The sequence below is a fragment of the Leptonotus elevatus genome, chromosome 11 (assembly GCF_054856555.1).
Source record: "Leptonotus elevatus isolate MCC_2025b chromosome 11, RoL_Lele_1.0, whole genome shotgun sequence".
NCBI classification, from domain to species: domain Eukaryota; kingdom Metazoa; phylum Chordata; class Actinopteri; order Syngnathiformes; family Syngnathidae; genus Leptonotus; species Leptonotus elevatus.
In genome coordinates, this window is record NC_141249.1 from 21,076,899 (window position 1) to 21,095,626 (window position 18,728).

The following is an 18,728-nucleotide window of genomic DNA, read 5'->3' on the forward strand; positions in this document are numbered from 1 at the left end:
GTTTGGACACAGTCATGACAACTGTAATAGTTGAGTACTGAGTAGTTATATCATGTAGCAAAAACAAACAAACCACCTTCACAAGAGGCTCATCAATAGCATTACTAGCTAGGTAAATTATTGACATGACATAATTGACATGGCGAGGTTTTTAATGGAGGGTAGATTCTAAAAACTGAACCCAACTGTGAATATATTTGGTTTCATTCTACAAGTAAATCAAGTTGAAAGCTTGGTTATGACCAAAGTACTCCTGTATTTAGTAGTATTTGCACGTGAAATAAAAACAAAAATTGCATGGCTAATGAGCAGCGAAAGAGGAAGGACATTTTCGAGGAGGCGACATTGAGCGTGTGGCTGACTTCAGCCTCTTCAGCTCTATCCATCTTCACTCGGTGATTACGTCCATTCGTCTGAGGAAGCGGTGTCTGGCGGCGGCTTCAAGATGTCCTCGAGGTGCTTGCGGCCGAGGCCTGGCCCGTTCGACGAAAAAACCTCGTCCGGGCCTCCGGAACACTAAAAACCGCAGCGCGCGCGACAGAATGCAGATGGGAATTTGCAAACACACGCCACACATGCAAACGTCAGCTGCGACGTGTGCGGCCTCTCAGCAAAGACGTGACGGCCGTCAATAGTTTTTCCGCGGCGGCAGTCGACTTGACGTTGAAAAACGCACAGCTGGAACCGACCCAAACGCACGTGACTGGCAGCTGGCCCGGCGCCGCTCATTAGGTGAGAGGCGACACCCCAGCTGCTGGATTTACTGCTCCACTCCCCACGGCCCAAGAACAACACCGGCCTCGCGTTGGAAATGTGCTCAGCGTTCAACGAGGGGTGACGTGCGCTAACTGCGCTCTGACCTGCGCACAACCTCCACAAACGACATCATGTTGCAATGCATTTGAACCAGTCCTGTCAGTCTTTTCATTTGTTATGTGACTGCAAGATTATGGATGACCAACACTGCCAAAATTCCAAATACATAAATGACAAAATGATTAAATGACTAAAAGTGAAAATAAAAACGGATATAAAAAACATATAATTCGAAAATTTAATCCAAAAAATTAATATAAATGGAAATAAAAACAACAAAATATATATAATATATACAAGATAGTCGTCCATTGCTGGAGTCCTCCAATGCAAGCCAGCGAGACTTCCTGAAAGGCAGTTTGCAACGCGGAGTCCAACCCAAGACACGCTTCGGACCGCCCCCTCATTTGAATATTTCGTCTTGGCAGTATGGACCAAAACAGCCAAAATTCAAAATGACTAAATAAATAAATAAATAAAAGAATGACTAAAAGTGATTATGAATCACTTTGGTGATGAAATAAATAAATAACTAAATGACTAAAAGTGAAAATAAAAATTCTAAAATTATATATATATATGAATAAATACATTTGTATAAAATTTTTGAATTATATTTTTTATATCTGTTTTTATTTTCACTTTTAGTCAGTCTTTTATTTATTTGTTTATTTAGTCATTTATTTATTTTGAATTTTGGCAGTTTTGGACCTCTATACAAGATATCCTTTCTGTACTCAAAAACACGTCATAGTCCAAAAGATGAAAAATCCAATTTGATCATAATAGCAAATTGAGTGTGCTTACAGTTTATAGTACTCTAGCTACACCATATACTATACTATATAATATACTATACTAAGCCTCATATTCACATTTTTGAAAACTCGATTAGGGCTAAATTGTATTTATCTTGCTCATAGCATCCTTTAGCTGCTGTGTTAGCTCATCCTACTTGACACGGCCTTTAAAGTAACCCACAATTTGTCAACAAACATTTTTTGCATTCCAAAAATTACACACGAAGAATTGATTGAGCACATTCACGACTAAAAACATTCCTTTTTGTTATTTTTATACATTGTCTGCGAGTGGGCGGTTGACCAGACAGTTGTGCAACGCTACCGCTAAAGGTTCTTTTTGTTTGCAGACTTTTTATTGACTATTTTTGATCCCTTTTATAGGCTCCGCAGCAGTGACTGGCTGGAATAAAATCTCTTCTATTTTCTGTGCCCGTCGAGTGTTTTTCACATTTGTCTGCGATCAAAGTAACAGAAGCTGGTTTTGGCCGGGTCTGAGGAGAGAGCGTGCCAGATTGGGAAGGACCGCTAAAGCCACCGACCGGTCACCGCTGGGGCTGAGCCGGACTTGACCGTTTCCTCCAATTACCATTCAACTCAAACGCTCATAAAACATCTCAAATTTCACTAAATTTGAGGCAAAATTGGCCTGAGGAAACTGTGGTGGTGTCCACTTACAGTACTTTTGTCTAGATGCTTTGAGTGGCTCATTGGTTGGAGATGATGGCCAGTGGATTTGAATTTGGGTCTTGGTAAATGTTGAGAGCATCTGTGTAGGGTCTGATGAGCTTTTATTTTGGTGGGTTACTACTTCCAGTTTTTGTTTCATGGCAGTGATTTGATAGGCCTCTCAGACATGAGCCTTTTGTGAACATAGGGGCTTTGATTAGACTAGTTTAGTGATTGGTGTTAAGCAATTCTGCTAAGCAATGTTTAGGATTATTCTGTTTTATTTTGGTAGGTTGCTATTTCATTCCTTTCTTTTTGTTTAGTCGGCTTGATACGACTCACAGCCGATCATATTGAGAAGCTGTTTGTGATCAAAAAGTCTTATGAATGTAAACATCAGTATTGCTCAGGTTAGGCACCGTTACCCATTTTATTTTGGTAGGTTGCTCCTTGCTTCCTTTTTTTCCTTTTTGTTATTTTGGCTTAATGACACTCCTGAGTGTCGTTACTGTGCAGCTTTTTGTGACCAAAGGTCCCATCGACTATTGATATGTGATGTTTCTGTCTATCCATACTTAGCACTATCGTCACTTTTATTTTGGTAGAATGTTGTTTTGTTATTTGCTTCATTGCCATTTGCTTGACAGATCTCCCAGCCAGTAGTTTTTTGTGAAATGACATTTATTTGGTTGTTTGGTAACAGTTGTGAGCAGTTATGTTTAACGCTATAATAATGTGTTTTGGTAAGGCTATTTGGCTATTTTGTGATTCATATAAGCATCAGTCTGCGTTCTATTCCAACTTTTATTTTGATAGGTAGCTACGTCCCGTTTTGGTTCCATTGCAGTGGCTTTTTGTGAGCAAAGGACTCTGATTTGAATCTGGATGTATCCACATTTTAAAGCCATTTGAAGGTGTTTGTGGCTACAGCATGTACAATTTGACACGTTTGTTTGCATTTGCAGCTGAGCGTGCTGATTAGCATCAGGCAGCAGGTTAGCATCAAGAATGTGGGCGGGGTCGCGATAACAGCCCTCTTGCACCCTCAGCCACCCGGAAAGAACCAAGATCCCGACAGACAAGACGGGTAGTCGGCTGCAGTAGACAATTTTGTTGTTGTGTTTTTGCGGTAGACTAAATACAGTGAACCCTCTCCGATATGCGAACTCACCTGTTTGTGAGTTTCTCTCAAGAAAATAACAAAATCTATTTGCTGAAACCACAAGATGGCACCAAAACGCCCTGCTTCTTCTGGCCGCCATTTTTATGGACAAGTAGCTAGGTACAGGGAAAGGTCCACTGCTAACAGCTAATTGCTAACGTAAGGTACGATAAATGCCCAAGTAAAGATGGATAATTTTTTCTATTGAAATTAATTGAAATTTCATTAATACATTCAGTTTTGCATGAAATGAAATAAAAAAAAATGTATTAATAATCAGCCATGAGGTGAAGAATATGTGGGTTTCACTAAGCTAGCATCCTTTCACTTCCGCATTTTTATTCCCAAACGAAATCATCTTTAATCCATTAATTTCCCAGGGTTGTGCTGAAAATTGAGTTTGAAATGATAATGAAGTGTTTTGGGATCATACTTTGGGGGTATGTTTTCGCTTGAAACTATTAACAGAAGCAATTCTAAACATTTTGGGGGTGGCATCTCCTCTTCATGGATCAAAAGCCGCTTGACATTTCTCCCATCTTATTTTTTCCGCCTCCCTTTAGTTGTCCTCTGGTGACTAATTAAAGTGTGTTTTGATTTCCCCCCCCCCCCCCCCCCTCCATCATCAGACACTCAATTAGAGTTGTCGATAGCGGGAAAAGGGAGTTTCCCGCTGGCAGTTTACAGTCTGCTGCAGCATGTGTGCCGCCGTCACCACAACAATAAGTCGTGAAATTCCTGTTTTTGAATCACACTTTTACTGCAAATGGAGTCAGAAAATCTCATATACTCCTACATAAGGATTGTACTTCCTGTTTTTGTAACCCATTCCTTTTGGCCTCTCATTGACCAACTTTTTGTAAACAAGGAACTTTCATTTGGATCACGTGTGACTGCTGTGGTGTGTTTAAGGTCCACTTGTAAACAAAAGGTAGTGTTTTACATCACTCTTGTTGGCTGGCTGCTAACTGGTTAGTTGCAATGCTTGTCACTTGTAAACAAAGAATGCTTTTTAAGTTGTGTTATTGTTTTGTTTTGTTCGGTTGTGCCTTGCTTTACCTTGATAGGACTTTGAACCAGTATATGGAGCTATATTGGAAACTTTGTCTTGGCAACACAAAGTATGTTTTTTTTTTTCGAAATTTGACAACAAGACGCATAGCTTTACTAGTTATCTGACATGTTGAGTGCGTCATGTGTATTGTGTTTTTTTTCTCCAAGTTTTTCTAGCCCAATGACACAGCAATGTTAAGCCCCGTTATTTTGTGTAGATGATGACTTATTATACTTAGACAGGTCTATTTGTGGGTATTTTATTCTTTTTGTAAACAAATGGTTTTCATTTGGATCTTGTGTGGAAGCTGCAGTACATCTTTTTGTAATTTGACAAGAAGAAGCACAAATATTGATGTACTGTAGATTAGCATTGTGTTAGCTTTTCATGCTAGTTGCCTAATACTGGCAATGTGTAAACAAAACTTAGAGCGCTTCATGTACACAACTTTTTGTTAACAAATGACTTCCATTTGCATCTTGTGTGGATGCTGTGCAGCATTTGAATCCAACTTTTTGTGATGTTTGACATAAAGAAGCGCAAAATGATTAATTTTACCTTTTGTGTGTCACGAACAAAAGTGAGCGCATTTTTCCCGATGCGTGTGTGAAAGAGGCTACTACAGCCTTTGCAATTCTGCAAGGTGCGAAAGTGGTGTGAATTATGTTCACAACATGCCAGCGCCACTGGCGGGATACGGAGCGAGCTGATTATCCGGCTCACAGCTGTCGTCGTCCCCCCCGTGAGGAATTTCAATTTGCGTAACGCGATCGGTCTAGACGCGACCCCGGACGCACCCTCAAAGTCCCCCGCTCATTTACGCCAATGCAACCAATCAGGCGGCTGGAGCCTCTGTGGGCGGGAACTTGGATCTCATGATAGCAACGATGGCAGATGCTCCCCAGCTGTTGACCATGTTTAGTTTCTGTTCAACGTTTTGTGAACAAAGGATTTTGATTTGAGGTTATACGATTTTGTGATTGGCAAGGCGCAAAGCAGCTTTTTTTAATAGCACATTTCATAAACAAGGTAACTCAGTCAGTGTGCTTCACATAATTAAAAGTATAGCATATGAAAGCATTGCTAGGTCCTGTTTATGCCTCTCAGCTGTCATGTAAGAACTTTTTGCGAAAAAGGGACGTTTGCATTTGCATTTTCAGCGTGACTCTCATTTGAGTCTGAATCTTGTTTGTGATATTTGACTGCTTTGTTCGCTTCTTGGGCTAGTTGGTTAGCAGCCAAATACTTGTCACTTGTAAACAAACGTCCACATTCTGTTACTTTTTGAGAACAAATGACTTTGACATTGATCCTTACTGCCCAAAGCAGTGCTTTTTTTTTTTCGTGTGACGTTTGACCTAGGGCTGCTCGATTATGAAGAAAATATTAATCATGATTAATTTGGTATTAATTGAAATCACAATTAGGACGATCATTTGTTCTTTGGACATGTTTAAATGTAAAAAATATTAAGACAAATATACTTTGTTGAAACACTATAATTATGCAAGGTTCTCTTTTGGACCAAACAAGATTTTTAATAAATTGGTTGTTTTAAAATAAAATAAAATAAAAGTGCTAATATATACTTTTAAACAACTCAAAATTAGTATTAATAATCTTTTACTTTTGTTTACAATTATGCCAATTTTGTAATTGTGGAGTGTAATAATTGAAATTGTGATTGAATGTCGATTCATCGCACATCTCTAGTTTGACCAGTGACTGACCCTACGCTAACTGGTTAGCTGCCCCATATACAGTATGTGCTTGTCAGGCGTCAACAAAAGGTAGAGTTTTTGTTTTTGTGCGCGTTAGCTGCCATTAGTGTGTGATGCGATCAAGTGGGCCTCCTCCTGGCACTCTGCGGTCGTTTGTAGCTCCACTTGCAACACACAATGGCTCCTCTCAGCTTTTTTGTTGATGTCATTCAGGTGATTCGCATCTCTGCTTTTTTCTGTCTGCGCCCCCAAAAACTTTTCATCTGCTCTCTCTTGCTTGGCGATGCTATCTGACGCTTGTTGTTTGCTTTTGTCGGTGCTCTCCGAGGACCAATGAGAGGGTTTTTCCACCGTCGGCAGTGGGCAAACAGAGAGGGAGGGAGGTCGGGGAGGGAGGGAGGGGGGTAAGGGAGAGAGTCTTCAAAATATGTACACACACAAAGCATCAAGTCTCTTATCTTGTTTGTTTGGAGCCTGTCTCCATTTGCTTTAAAGATAGTTGTGATGTTTATTTTCCCTCAATGGAACTTTTACTGATTATTCGAGGGGCTTTTTGTGCTTATAATTAGGCTTTGATTACATCGTTTTCTGTGGTCACGTGACTCAAAGTACCTGTCAGAGAAGTAAATGAAAACAAATGTCGGATATTTCGTACATGGACGGTCAAAAAGAAAAAGTATGTTGGTTGAAATGCTTTCTCGAAATGATTCACTTCAATGTGATTCACAGTCCGCGTCTTGAGCAAGCCAAACAAAGAGCTTTGTTTTATTTCGGATGGGAATGATGTGCAACCTTCAGCCTCGATTTATGTGATTTACGCACACTAATTGGATTGATTTGATTAGCGTGGGAACACAAACGAGGAAACAAGAGGTTGAAAGCTGAGAAACGGTTGCTCAGATTACAACTTTTAGCACCAGCGTGGCGATCTCGTGGGTAGGAGTTCTGTTCCAGAGTGGACAACTTCTCTTGTAGTAGTAATAGTAGAAGTTGTAGTAGAGTTAGTAGTAATAGCAGCAGTAGTGGGTAGTCATAGTCACAATGGCAATTGTCGTCTAAGTATTAGCAGACAAAAATAAATCCTGGCCACCACATGGAGTAGAAGTTACGTAAAAGCCACTTGTTATGATGGCCTTTTGTTTTTCTCATCTTACAAGCAGACTGTGAAAAACGCCTTTGAGGATCAAAAAAACAAAATAAAACATGAAAGCCGCAGTGCTGGGAACATGCTGGTAAACTCGCCCAAACAAAAGCAAACAAAGCAAATCCCACTTTATCAGCACAAATCAATGCAAATAGCAATGCGTGATGAGCCTATTTTGTGTGTCGCGTTCTGTAGGTGGAGCTGCACCTGAAGCCCATCCAGTCTCTGCTGCGCCACCAGAAGCCTCTAGTACTGGTCCTCAACTCCGCGGAGGCACTCGTGTGGAAGGTGAAGACCGAGGGCCTCGCCCTGGGTGTCAGGCGCACCTTTCACGTGAGTTTTGCTTCCCCCGAAAATGGGAACTCGGCTTATCCTGTGTCTTTTCAGAATTGTCTTCCTCACTTTTCAGTTTTTAGTGCAATCGCAGCAAGACAGCAACTCAAAATTTTGTACAAGCAAAGGCATATCATAACTAACCTACAGTTTTCTCCCAACAAGATTTAAGAATCCTATTTTGAGTTTTTCAATATTCTATTTACACTGAAATGTTTTAAGAAAAACAATTAAAATGTATAATCACTCAGATTTCATATAACACTTATTTATTTTACTCTGCAAGTCAAGTCAAGTCGCCATCTTTATTTATATAGCGCTTTCAAACAGCCTTAGCTGTCACAAAGCACTTTACAGAAAACACAACATAAAACAATGTTTAATTCATTTTGCAATTCAGATTAATTTTTTATTTTTACAATAAAAAAATTACAATTGTAGTTAAAACATTTATATTTTTATATACTATTAAAATAATATTTATTAATTTATTTATTTATTTATTCATGGAGAAAAAATAAACAACATAATTGGATGTCAATGTTTTTTTAAAATATTATTTTAAATTTTAAAAAATCTATTTAAAAATACTCCTATAATTTTGTCCCATTGTATGTTATTATTTAAAACAAAGATTAAAAATATTCCCCATAAATCTTAAAAAAATAAAATGAAATATTTAATTAGTAAATACCCTTAATTGAAAAATGTGTTTATTATAAAAATTTGACATTTCAAATAGCAAAAATCAATTCCCTAAATATTCACAGTTGTATAATGTTCCACAGTTTTTTCCATTGTATAAAAAAAATAAAAAAAATTAATTATTTTATATTTGTGCTGAAAGAAAGAAAGAAAGAAGCTTATCACGAGTGTCTGTGTATTTTTGTGAGAGCTGCCAGCCGGCCATCATCAGGCGTCAACGCCGAATTGGCAGCGACGACGGACGGAACGCAGCTGACGGTCGTCTTTGAGAGGCGCAACAGGCCGTTTTAACCGTCGTCTCCGTTACGCTTGCGATTCTTGCAAAAAAAACAAAATTATGCTAATGAATGTTGATGGGTCACTAAAAATGGTGACTCACACATTGTAAAATGTTTGCCAGTGAAACGAAAGAACGGATCCCAGATGCTTGAGGCTTCTCAAGGCTATGACATTTCCTTAAAGAATCCCACACAAGCGCAGCCCGCAGCGCTATTTCATTATTTAACCGTTTAATGATGTCTGCAGGGGAAATGCGAAAAACACAAATTATACGTTTGGGCATTTTTAACACCATTTAAACATGCACGCTATTAGACAGCTTGACACTTATGTGCTCTTCTATGAGTCTTATTTATTTATTTATTTATTTTACTCGATCTCCCATTCATTAATGTTTGGAGGTGGGGGTTCTGTATTTTTATTTTTATGGAGCTAGCTATCACAGAATGTTAGCAGCATAGCATATTCCCACACTTTATGAGTAGAGAGACCCTTGGGGTGTCACTAAGGAGTTTTGACGGTGAGCGCGTGGAGCAACGCGATCAGGAAAGGAGACGGTTTTTGGACCGGGACTTTTTTCCTGGATGTCCACGAGTCGCCGTTGATCGTCCAGTTCGGCGGCCGCTCGCTCGGCCGCCTTTGGAAACGCTTCACAGGCCGACGCTGTTGCTGTTGGCCGACTCTCTTCGCGTTTTTCACTTCCTGAAAAACAGGCCAAAGTGGGGCTTTTGTTGTAAAACATGTCCTCTCCGGCTCTGGCCGTCAATCAGCGAGCGCTGACACGAGGCCAGCGATTGTTTCTCTCTTGGGACGCGCCGGCCTTGTTGACTTTTGCGGTCGAGTCTTGTTGCATTTAGGCGGGAGGAGGTTCATATTTTTTACGAGTCTTGATGGAATAAACTCTTGTCTATTTCTTTTATTCTTGCACTGCTGGCTCGCGTTGCCCATTGTTTGTCGGCCAAGACGTTTGGTTTGGTTCGGCGCTTGGATTTGTCGTCGCTGTAATGATGGAAACAATGCAACAGAGGCATGTTTAGGTTTTTATTGGAGACAGCATTAGTTAATACTGGAACACATGGCTTCGTTTTCTGTCTGCAGTAGGATTCAATTAGCGTGTTAGCGTTTTGCGGCCATTGCATCGTGTCCCACTTTTACACTCTTAGTTGCCAACTATTCTTTTCTTTTTGGGGGCATTTCTGTGGAATAACTGAGTGTTTTTGTTACATTCAAAGACTATTTCAAAACGGTTTATCAAAGACTTAAGTTGTCTTTGACGTTTACAAATATGTTTGTTCGGTGCTTCAAAAATGTTTACACAATACCTAAGATGCATAAACATGTTTACAAACCGGTTGGCCAGGTTCATTGAAGAAGTCAAAATCTAAATTGTCATTGATGCTTGTAAACGGGTGTAAATGTTTTTGTGAAAGACACTAAATTGTCTGATGTTTGTAAAAACACATTGAACACTAAATAGTGTACATTGAAATGTATACAAAAAAGTGTTTTTTGTTTATTTGATTTTATGCTAAAGCATACAAAAGGCTTTGATGCAGCCCCTTAACTGCGCAGAACGGTTAAAGCAATGGTAGTTATTACAAAAACGGCCAGCAGGTGGCAGCACATTTTAAGAGATCAACTAGGCCATGCTGCAAACAAGCTAATTTACCCACAATACATGAAACTTAGCTATATTTTAATGCTAATGGCTGCAAAACAGAAACCGATATAAATAAACTTTTTTTCTGATGAAAGAAGAGACTCTAATCTTTCTTTTGGGAGGTTCCATGTTTTTATGGCAATAGAACATAATATTCTTTGGGCCTTGCAAAATCCAGTAAAAGCGAATGGGATTGCTTCAGTGAAAATGGCTGGGAGTGAATTAGTTAAAGTCTTTAAAATCATCATTAAATATTTTGAAAACATGAACATAGGTTCAAACCCAGAACCTTCTTGTGAGGCAAGAGTGTTAACCGCTTTTCACAATGTCCTGCCATTTTTAATATTTGTAGTGATTATTGCTTATATAAATATACTGCTGTGTAGTACAGTATAGGCCATTTATGAATCTTACTCAAGTGGAACTAACTGGAAGTTCGCCGCCGTGCTTCCCAGCATTCCGGGTCCCATTGGCCCGTCGGCTGGGCTCGCATTGGGTGAGAGTGAGGGAGGGAATGTGTTCAAGTGCTTCCTTGGCTTCGCTGCGTCAAATTCCTGAGGTTGGAAAGCCTACAGCTCATTTGGCGTTCAGGCTACCCCCCCCCCCCCACACACACACACATACACACAATTTAATTCCAACTAATTACAGGCTTATTCCCGCAAATTAACTGATAAACTCCGTATGGCTTAGCGCAGACACCCCAGACGCACATTTAGAATTTCCATTGTACCTGATGTGTTTTTAATCATTACAAGACGACAGGGTTAGTACAACCAAACGTACGTACTTTGTAAACAAGTGTCGGATGAAGCTCATTTTGTAAACAAGACAATTTCACATTCTCCCAAACATCAGATAGTAGCTATGCTAGCTTTTTTCGAAAACATCAAAAGCAATCTGGATTCTTACATGGTTGCAACACGTATTTTTTGTGAACATTTGCCTTTTTAAACATCAGACAATCTATGATTTTGGATTAATCTGTTTTTAAACGCCAAAGACTGCTTGAGTCTTGGATGACACAAAATTGCATATTTCCAAAACGTCAAAGTCAATCTACAACTTTTTGCGGAAACATCAAAGACAATCTAAGATGGAGTCATCTCTTTTTTATGAACATCAAATACAATGTATGAATCTTTGAACTGAGCATACATATCTTGAAAACATCAGACAAATTACTAGTCTTTTCTTCAATTTTTATAAATGTCAAAGATTAAGATGAATCTTAATTTGACAAACATAAATGCAAATCTACGTGTCTTGGATGAATGTCTAGTTTGTAAACATCAAGGACAACTTCAATCTTGTATGAACTCCAGTCTTTGATGAACGTCAAAGAAGCATTTGATGTACTTAACATGAGTGTCTTGGAAACATCAAAGACCATCTAAGAGTGTTGACATAGTCTTGTGTAAACAAATCCAATCAAAGCTTGTAAACATCAAAGACAATTTAAAATCTTTGTAGAATGCAGCAAACGTCAAAAGAGTTTTGGGATGTGATCACGTACGCCGATGAAGACGTCTTATTCCCGTCGTGCTTCTGTCTCGGAATGCGACGCCGGCTAGCTCCGAGATGAAAAGGATGCAGCAGGCCGCTCGCAGAGCGATGTTTGAACAAATGAACGATGTTTATCTCTGTGAAATGAAGCGCGATCCAGCAGACCACAGACTGAATATTCAATTTCTGAGACCACTACTTGTTTTTTTTGTGTGTTTTTTTACATTGCATCTGAAGAGTATTTACAGGTTTTTTTTAAAGCTACCTCTGTGTTCATATTGACTAGAAAAAGTATGTGTTTCCTGTAACGCGCCGTGTTTTCCTTCCTCCTTCAGGTACCCCAGGGCTCTGAGGTTCGTTTCCAGCCAGGAAACTTTTCCCTCTCCTGTCAGGTCCAAAAGGAGCTCCTGCTTCCCCACGGCAACGAACACCTCCTCAGCTGGGCCCAGAAGATGTACGGGGCCATCACCTCCTTCTCCGAGCTCCGGATGACTCAAGATATCTACATCAAAGTCGGAGAAGGTGAAATTCCCAACATTCCTCAACACACGCCTGCAGGCTTCCCGACGATCGTTTTTTTTAAAGGCCGTGGCAGGCTTGTGTGTTGTTCGCTTAGATATAGATAGAGAAGTAGACCCCCCCCCCCAAAAAAAGTCGCAAGAAGCCATGCCTGAAAGGTCAAAGGTCAGCCATTTTGGTTTGAAGTTGTCATTTCCAAAGGTCCTTCAAAGATGATCTAGGACTTCAAAAATCGTGCCAAATAAGGAAGCGTTCGTCTTTCTGCATCGAGGAGTCAAGCTCTTAATGCTCTCTTCAGCTGCTCTTTGATGCTGAAAACACAACAAGGTTTGTTGTTTTTAGCGCTTTACGTCAAACCAAAGCTTGGGCAGTCCAGCTCAGATGACAACCTGAAGAAAAAGTGGAGACAAGTAAATATGGACCAGATGCTAACCTTGCTCCTTCTGACCTGGGGAAGAAAAAAAAAGTTCCCTGAAGACCCTCACACACACAGATGGACATAATGAGACGCACAGATCGTCGACAAGGACTAACCACCATCTTCTTTTCTTTTTTTTTTCAGATCCTCTCTTCTCCGACACGTGCAAGATCGACAACAAGTTCCTGTCCCTGAACTACCTCGGCGGCTACGTGGAGCCTCAAGCCTCCAAAGGTTGCGTCCTCTCCGCGGCCCACCACGACCAGGAGGTCCACGTCGTAGAGCTACAGGCGCCCAACTCCAGCAGGTCTGCACTTCATTTACGTTGGATAGAACATTCAGCATGTAAATATTAGAGATGCATGCACATTCAATATTCAGTTTATATGCACCATTAGGGTTGTATAGAACATTTGCTATGTATGTGTTCTTGCTATTGCAAAAACATTCATTGTAATGCAAATATGGTACATTAGGGTCTCTATGGATGTATAGGCGCGAAAAAACTATGTAAAAAGCTACATTAGAGTGGTTAGCACTTCTTCTTCTTTTTTTTTTTAATCAAGCTCCCTGTGGTTGTCTAGTGCGTTCCAGGTGGAGGTGATAGTGGAACTGCGGCCGCTGGAGGACGACGCGCCGCTCCACCGTGACGTGGTTCTGCTGCTCAAATGTGTCAAGTCGGTCAACTGGGTCATCAAGTCCCACAAAGTGGCGGGCAAGCTCACTATTGTGGTAAGTAAATTGGGATGAATTAATGCCACTTCAGTTTATTTAAATGGGGAGAAAATCCTGGAATTAAACAAAAAAAAATGTTTTTCCCCACGCAGGCTTCTGACAGCGTCAGCATAAGTTCAGGTACGGAGAGGCTGATGCAAGTGTCCAAATCCCCCAAGCAGCACTTACCATCCGGGCCGCAGGCGCTGATCCAGTGGGCTGAGGAGCACCACTACGGCCCGGTCACCACCTACACCAACACACCTGTGGCCAACCACTTCAACGTGTGGCTCAAACAGCAAGGTAACCATTTGTGAATTCAAGTTTTATAGAACATTAAATATGATACATTCGAGTTGTATAGGATATTAGATGTGTAAATATGGAACGTTAGAGTTGTATAGAACATTACATTGACATTAGAGTTTTGTAGCACTTTGAGTATTAAATATGTTACATCGTAGTTGTATGTATGTTGTATGTAAAATATTAAAGTGTTTAATTATGATTCACCTTTTTTCTTGGATTAATTTATTACAACTTTTTTTTGTAAAAGGACTGTAACTTCTTCCATAACAATCCTGCTTAAGTACCTTCTTCCTAAAAATACAACAACAATAAAATAAAATTTTAAAAAAAGTCACAACTTATTGCAATGCATTTATATGCATTTATATTTTCTTGTAACATCTTTCCCCGGAAAAAAAATCAAGTGACTTATTTTCTGATTAATTCAGGTTTCTTCTTGAAAAATGGGATTTTATCGACGCACCATTGCAATATTTTTATTTATTATTTATTGCAACATTGAGATCTACATTTTTGTAACAACAACAACAAAAATGAAAGAAAGTGTTTTTACAAAAAAACTAAATCCTGTCCTTGTTTTTATGAGATTGCAACTTATTTGGAAAAAACTTTTTTTTCCAATAACAAAAATATATATTTTTTGTGTTTGTTTTGAAATCACTTGCAAGGAGCATGCAGCAAGAGGCTGAAACTGACTAATGGAATATGAGTTCATTTAAATGTAGTGTACTTCTTCTTCTTCAAGACGTGTCGGACCACGCGGAAAGCATGCTACCCCCGGAGCTGTCCATACTGCATCCTGGCGGACGTGGCGGGGGCTCTCCACGCCGCTCGGGCCTGCCCTTCCCGTTCTTTCCGCCTATGTCAGAGGGCCTGCCCCACCTGCCACCGCCCTCCCTGCTGGACGAGCATCCCTGGGAGAAAACGGAACCCGAGGAGCACCGGGCCGTCCTCAGCGTCGGGCTCGTCGTGCAGTGCCATGACGCCAAGATGGTGGTCAGCATCAGCAAGGAGAGCCTCCAAGTGAGTCCGGAACGTCACCGGCTTTTTTATTAGGTACAGCTTATGATAGCAAAATGTCATTGTGGTTGCCATGCAATTAGGCCAATGGCTTTGCGCACGCCAACCTGACGCTTCAAGACCCACAATGCAAAGCAGCGGTCAACGCCACCCACTACACGCTGGAGACGCCGCCCAACGGTTGCCAGACTACCGTTTACCCCCTGCAGGGAACATCCAACGCCCTTCACATCAACACTGTGAGTCCATCAACATGCAATTATGTTTGTTTATTTTTCTACGAGTAGGAAGTCATGTGACTTCCTCTGGGGCAAAACAAAGTTGTAATTTCATGAAACTGTTGCCATATTGTACTGTATATTCTGAAATGCAATTCAATATAATTTCGGGGTATATATATATATATATTTTTTTTAAGAAACAAAAATAGATTTTGCAAAATGTTTCAATAATACATTTTAATTTTGAAAGTAACATTTTTTTTCGATGTTATGTTTGACTTTACATTTTTTGAGAATAAAATCATAATTTTATATTTTTTTAAAGTTTTTTTTTTTCAGAATAAATTCACTAATTTTAAAAAATAAAATTAAACAAAAGTTTTTTTTCCCAGGAAAAGTCATGTTGTGAAAACATTAGATTTTTTATAGTAATCTTTTGATAATTTTTTTAATTCAATGAAAAAAAGTTTTTGTTTCATTTTTTGGAAATAAAAATTGTTGGATTTTTATTATAAAATGTGGTCATCTTCAGAATAAATGTACATATTTATGAAAATGTTTTTTTAATTGTAATCCTTCAAGAAAAAAAACATAATTTAAGGAAGGGGGGGGGGGCATTGTGGATTTTTTTTTTCCAAGAAAAAATATTTACATATATATATATAGTTTTGTAAAAGAGTTATCTTTCAACAATATAGAAAGAATTTTATTTGAAAAGCTTCCCCTTTTGAAGGATTTTTGTTTTTCCAAGAACCCCTTCTTGGGATACGTTATGAACTTTGGCGTGTTTGTGGTGTTAGACCTCTGTTATCTGCGTTATGGTGGAAAGCATCCAGGATGTTTGCTCATCCTGCCTGACGTCTACGCGTCTGTCTGTCTGCCCGTCCGCTGCAATTTTAACAACCTGGGCGCATGTCCAAGTGCTGCTTTTGTATAGCGCGGGGGTTAAACTATGAACTCTGCTCCAAAAAAGATGAATTGTCACTGAGTGGATCCCTCATGACCTTCTCTGGGGGCGTTCAGTGCGACAGGAAACTGGTGGATTCTTCATTGTGTATCGTGTATGATGCTAATTGTTCATTTTTGAACTGACATGACCTCAGATAAGCGTTAGAAAATGGCTGAAGAATTTTTTTTTTGACTGATTGAAGGCTACATCAACAATACAACTATTATTAAAATGTAAAGGACACTAGCATCTATTTTTTCTTCCTTGTCAGGTCCTGATAAGTCACAGCGAGTTGAAGGACGGGAGCGGCGGGCCCCTGGAGTACGAGGACCAGGAATCCGGCGAGGTTCTCTTCCCCAGGGAGGCCGCGGACCTGGAAAGGATGCCACCCAGAGATCAGCTGTCAATCATAACGGTAATAACAACAAACAAAATGTAGTCTTTCACTTTTAAAGTCCTCAATTTATGTTTACTTGTTGTTCTTAAGCCATGTAAATGTCCTGTATTCAGAAAAGAGACACAGTATGTCTGCCATTTTTCTTCCCGGGGCCCTTCACTAAGGCAAACTCCTCCTACAGATTTTGTCCAATCACAACTAAATTAAAACCACATTTGCTAGACAGATGGATTATGCTGAATTGCTAATTCCTTGATTGCTTATGGGCGTCATGTGGCAGCAAAGTTTGCCAACTCTTCAAAACAAGTTATGTATCAAACAAGCGATTCATGCACCCCCTACTGGCGAAATGTATAATGATGCACCAAATTTCCCATCAGGTTCTTAAAGAATGTAATCAAATTTGCTATTTAACTTGTTTTTAATCTCTCCTGTCAGTTCAACTGCACGTACCGGCAGGAAAGCAAGAAAACCACGGAAGCGCCGCCCAAGAAGATCCCAGGAAGGAGTGCAGCTCGGCAGGTGAACATTTCGTTCCGCATGGACCTGTACGACGCGCCGCCTTCCAACCAGCCGTCCCGCCAGGCCTTCAACACCGTCTCGCAGAACCAGAAGGTTTTCGTGGAGGTTTGTGCTCGTCTCTTTTCTTGTTGGACAACTTTCGCCCTTGATTTTGGCCGGATTGTGATGTCATAAATGTGCAAGATAACTGAAACATCTTCAGAAGTGCAGTAACTAAGTATTTGTACTTTGTTACTTCCCACCACTGCTCATGAGTTCCCCTCCCGGTATCCCGGCAAATATTTACTTGGAGAAGGTCAAGGGAGGTGGCACGCACTGGCCTTTGAAGCGCCGATTGATGACGCTATCAGCGGGAGCCAACAAAAGAGCTCTGTGTGTTTGCCGCCAGCTTCTTGGCCGTCAGAAGTGGCACCGTGCTGAGAGCTGACCTCGACGCGCAAAGTGCAACTCGCGCCAAAAGGGCCGCTTTTGTTTCTTGGGCTTTTTTCTTTTTTTTTTTTTTAGGAGTTCAACAGGGCCTTTGCTGACCTTTGAGAAAGTGGAATTAATTAGCTGGGTCACTATGTACACTTTGGTGGACTTTTTTATTTGGTGGTATATTAGATAATATAGAGAATATTAAAATTGGAAATGAGGAGACAATTTAGTGTACTAACAAAATTGAATGGCCTTTTAATCTACTTCCTTGAATTTGAATATGTAGTAAGGTGAAAGTTGCTGACCCATTTTCAAAGCAGTCCGTGACCATGAGCGGAAATATTGCAGTATCAAAATTACAGTTCTAAAATTAGCTTTTTTGAAATAATTGGATTTAATAAAAAAATAAACAGTATGCACAATCTATTTTATTTATTTATTTTAAGTCAGTGTCCAATCACTGGCGAGCTATTTTTAGATCACACCTGTGTGCAACTCATGTTGTCTTATGTTGGAGTTTGCATATCTTTTGTCTTATTAGATCCCGCCCTCACCTTAATGCTAACAGTCAATTTGACCTCGTGGAACCCCTCGTTCATTTTGGAAAGACAATAAGTGAATGGACAAACGTCCGATGTTGTCTCTCGTCTTTCAGGTCACGTCGACGACATCGGACGCGGACGTGGGCTTCAACATCCTGTCGTGTTTCGTTTCGCCCGACACCAACCCCAAAGAGGAGTCGTCATACACGCTCATCGAGACCGTTTGTCCCACCGACGGCTCGCTGAGCTTCCGGCAAAACGCGCAGAAGGACAAGAAGAGCTTCAGCTTCACCTTCAAGTCCTACTTGAACGCGTCGCGGCTCTTCCTGCACTGCACGATGGCGCCGTGCGCCGACGATGCCAACCCTCACCTTGCACCGGTATGCACCTTGATTGACGCCCGTTACTGGCTCAATGTCGTATTGACGTATTGCTTCATTTTTGTCAAGATTTGCGCTGTGTCATTGTGGCCCCCCCACATTTTATTTTTCCATTTTCACTCAATTTTAATGCTTAAAACAAAAACACCAAAATTGGAAATTCGAAGCAAGGAAAATTGAAATTTTTGATTGTCAACTTTGTTGACCTGTTGTGACGTTGTTGTTTGTTTGTTCGGTCAGTGCGTGGGTGCGAGCAGGCCGTGCGATTCCCTGCAAGGGGGAGACATCCTCAACATGATGATGAACGCCAGGACCAGCAGCAAAGCCCTCGTCCTGCTGGACGGGGACCACCCACCCCACATGACAGGTCAGAACGCCAGCCACGCTGCAGCTTCTGCCTTTGTTTGTTTGTTTGTTTGTTTTTCAAGTTCTTCGTGGAAAAAAGTAGGAAGTAGTAAGAATCTTTTCAAA

At 40.4% G+C, this 18,728-nt stretch overlaps 1 protein-coding gene across 2 annotated transcripts in view; it reads left to right on the top strand.

Annotated features, from left to right (window-relative positions):
- The window catches only part of tgfbr3 (transforming growth factor, beta receptor III), a 44,738-nt gene that overhangs the window by 18,990 nt on the left and 7,020 nt on the right, over positions 1–18,728 (top strand). For both annotated transcript variants that reach the window (XM_086089836.1, XM_086089837.1), the window contains 11 exons: positions 7,562–7,699; positions 12,185–12,371; positions 12,931–13,093; positions 13,371–13,518; positions 13,614–13,803; positions 14,555–14,832; positions 14,913–15,068; positions 16,271–16,414; positions 16,835–17,023; positions 17,991–18,257; positions 18,498–18,624. In XM_086089836.1, coding sequence (XP_085945962.1) covers positions 7,562–7,699; positions 12,185–12,371; positions 12,931–13,093; positions 13,371–13,518; positions 13,614–13,803; positions 14,555–14,832; positions 14,913–15,068; positions 16,271–16,414; positions 16,835–17,023; positions 17,991–18,257; positions 18,498–18,624 — 1,987 coding nt within the window. The remainder of the gene's footprint in view (positions 1–7,561; positions 7,700–12,184; positions 12,372–12,930; positions 13,094–13,370; positions 13,519–13,613; positions 13,804–14,554; positions 14,833–14,912; positions 15,069–16,270; positions 16,415–16,834; positions 17,024–17,990; positions 18,258–18,497; positions 18,625–18,728) is intronic.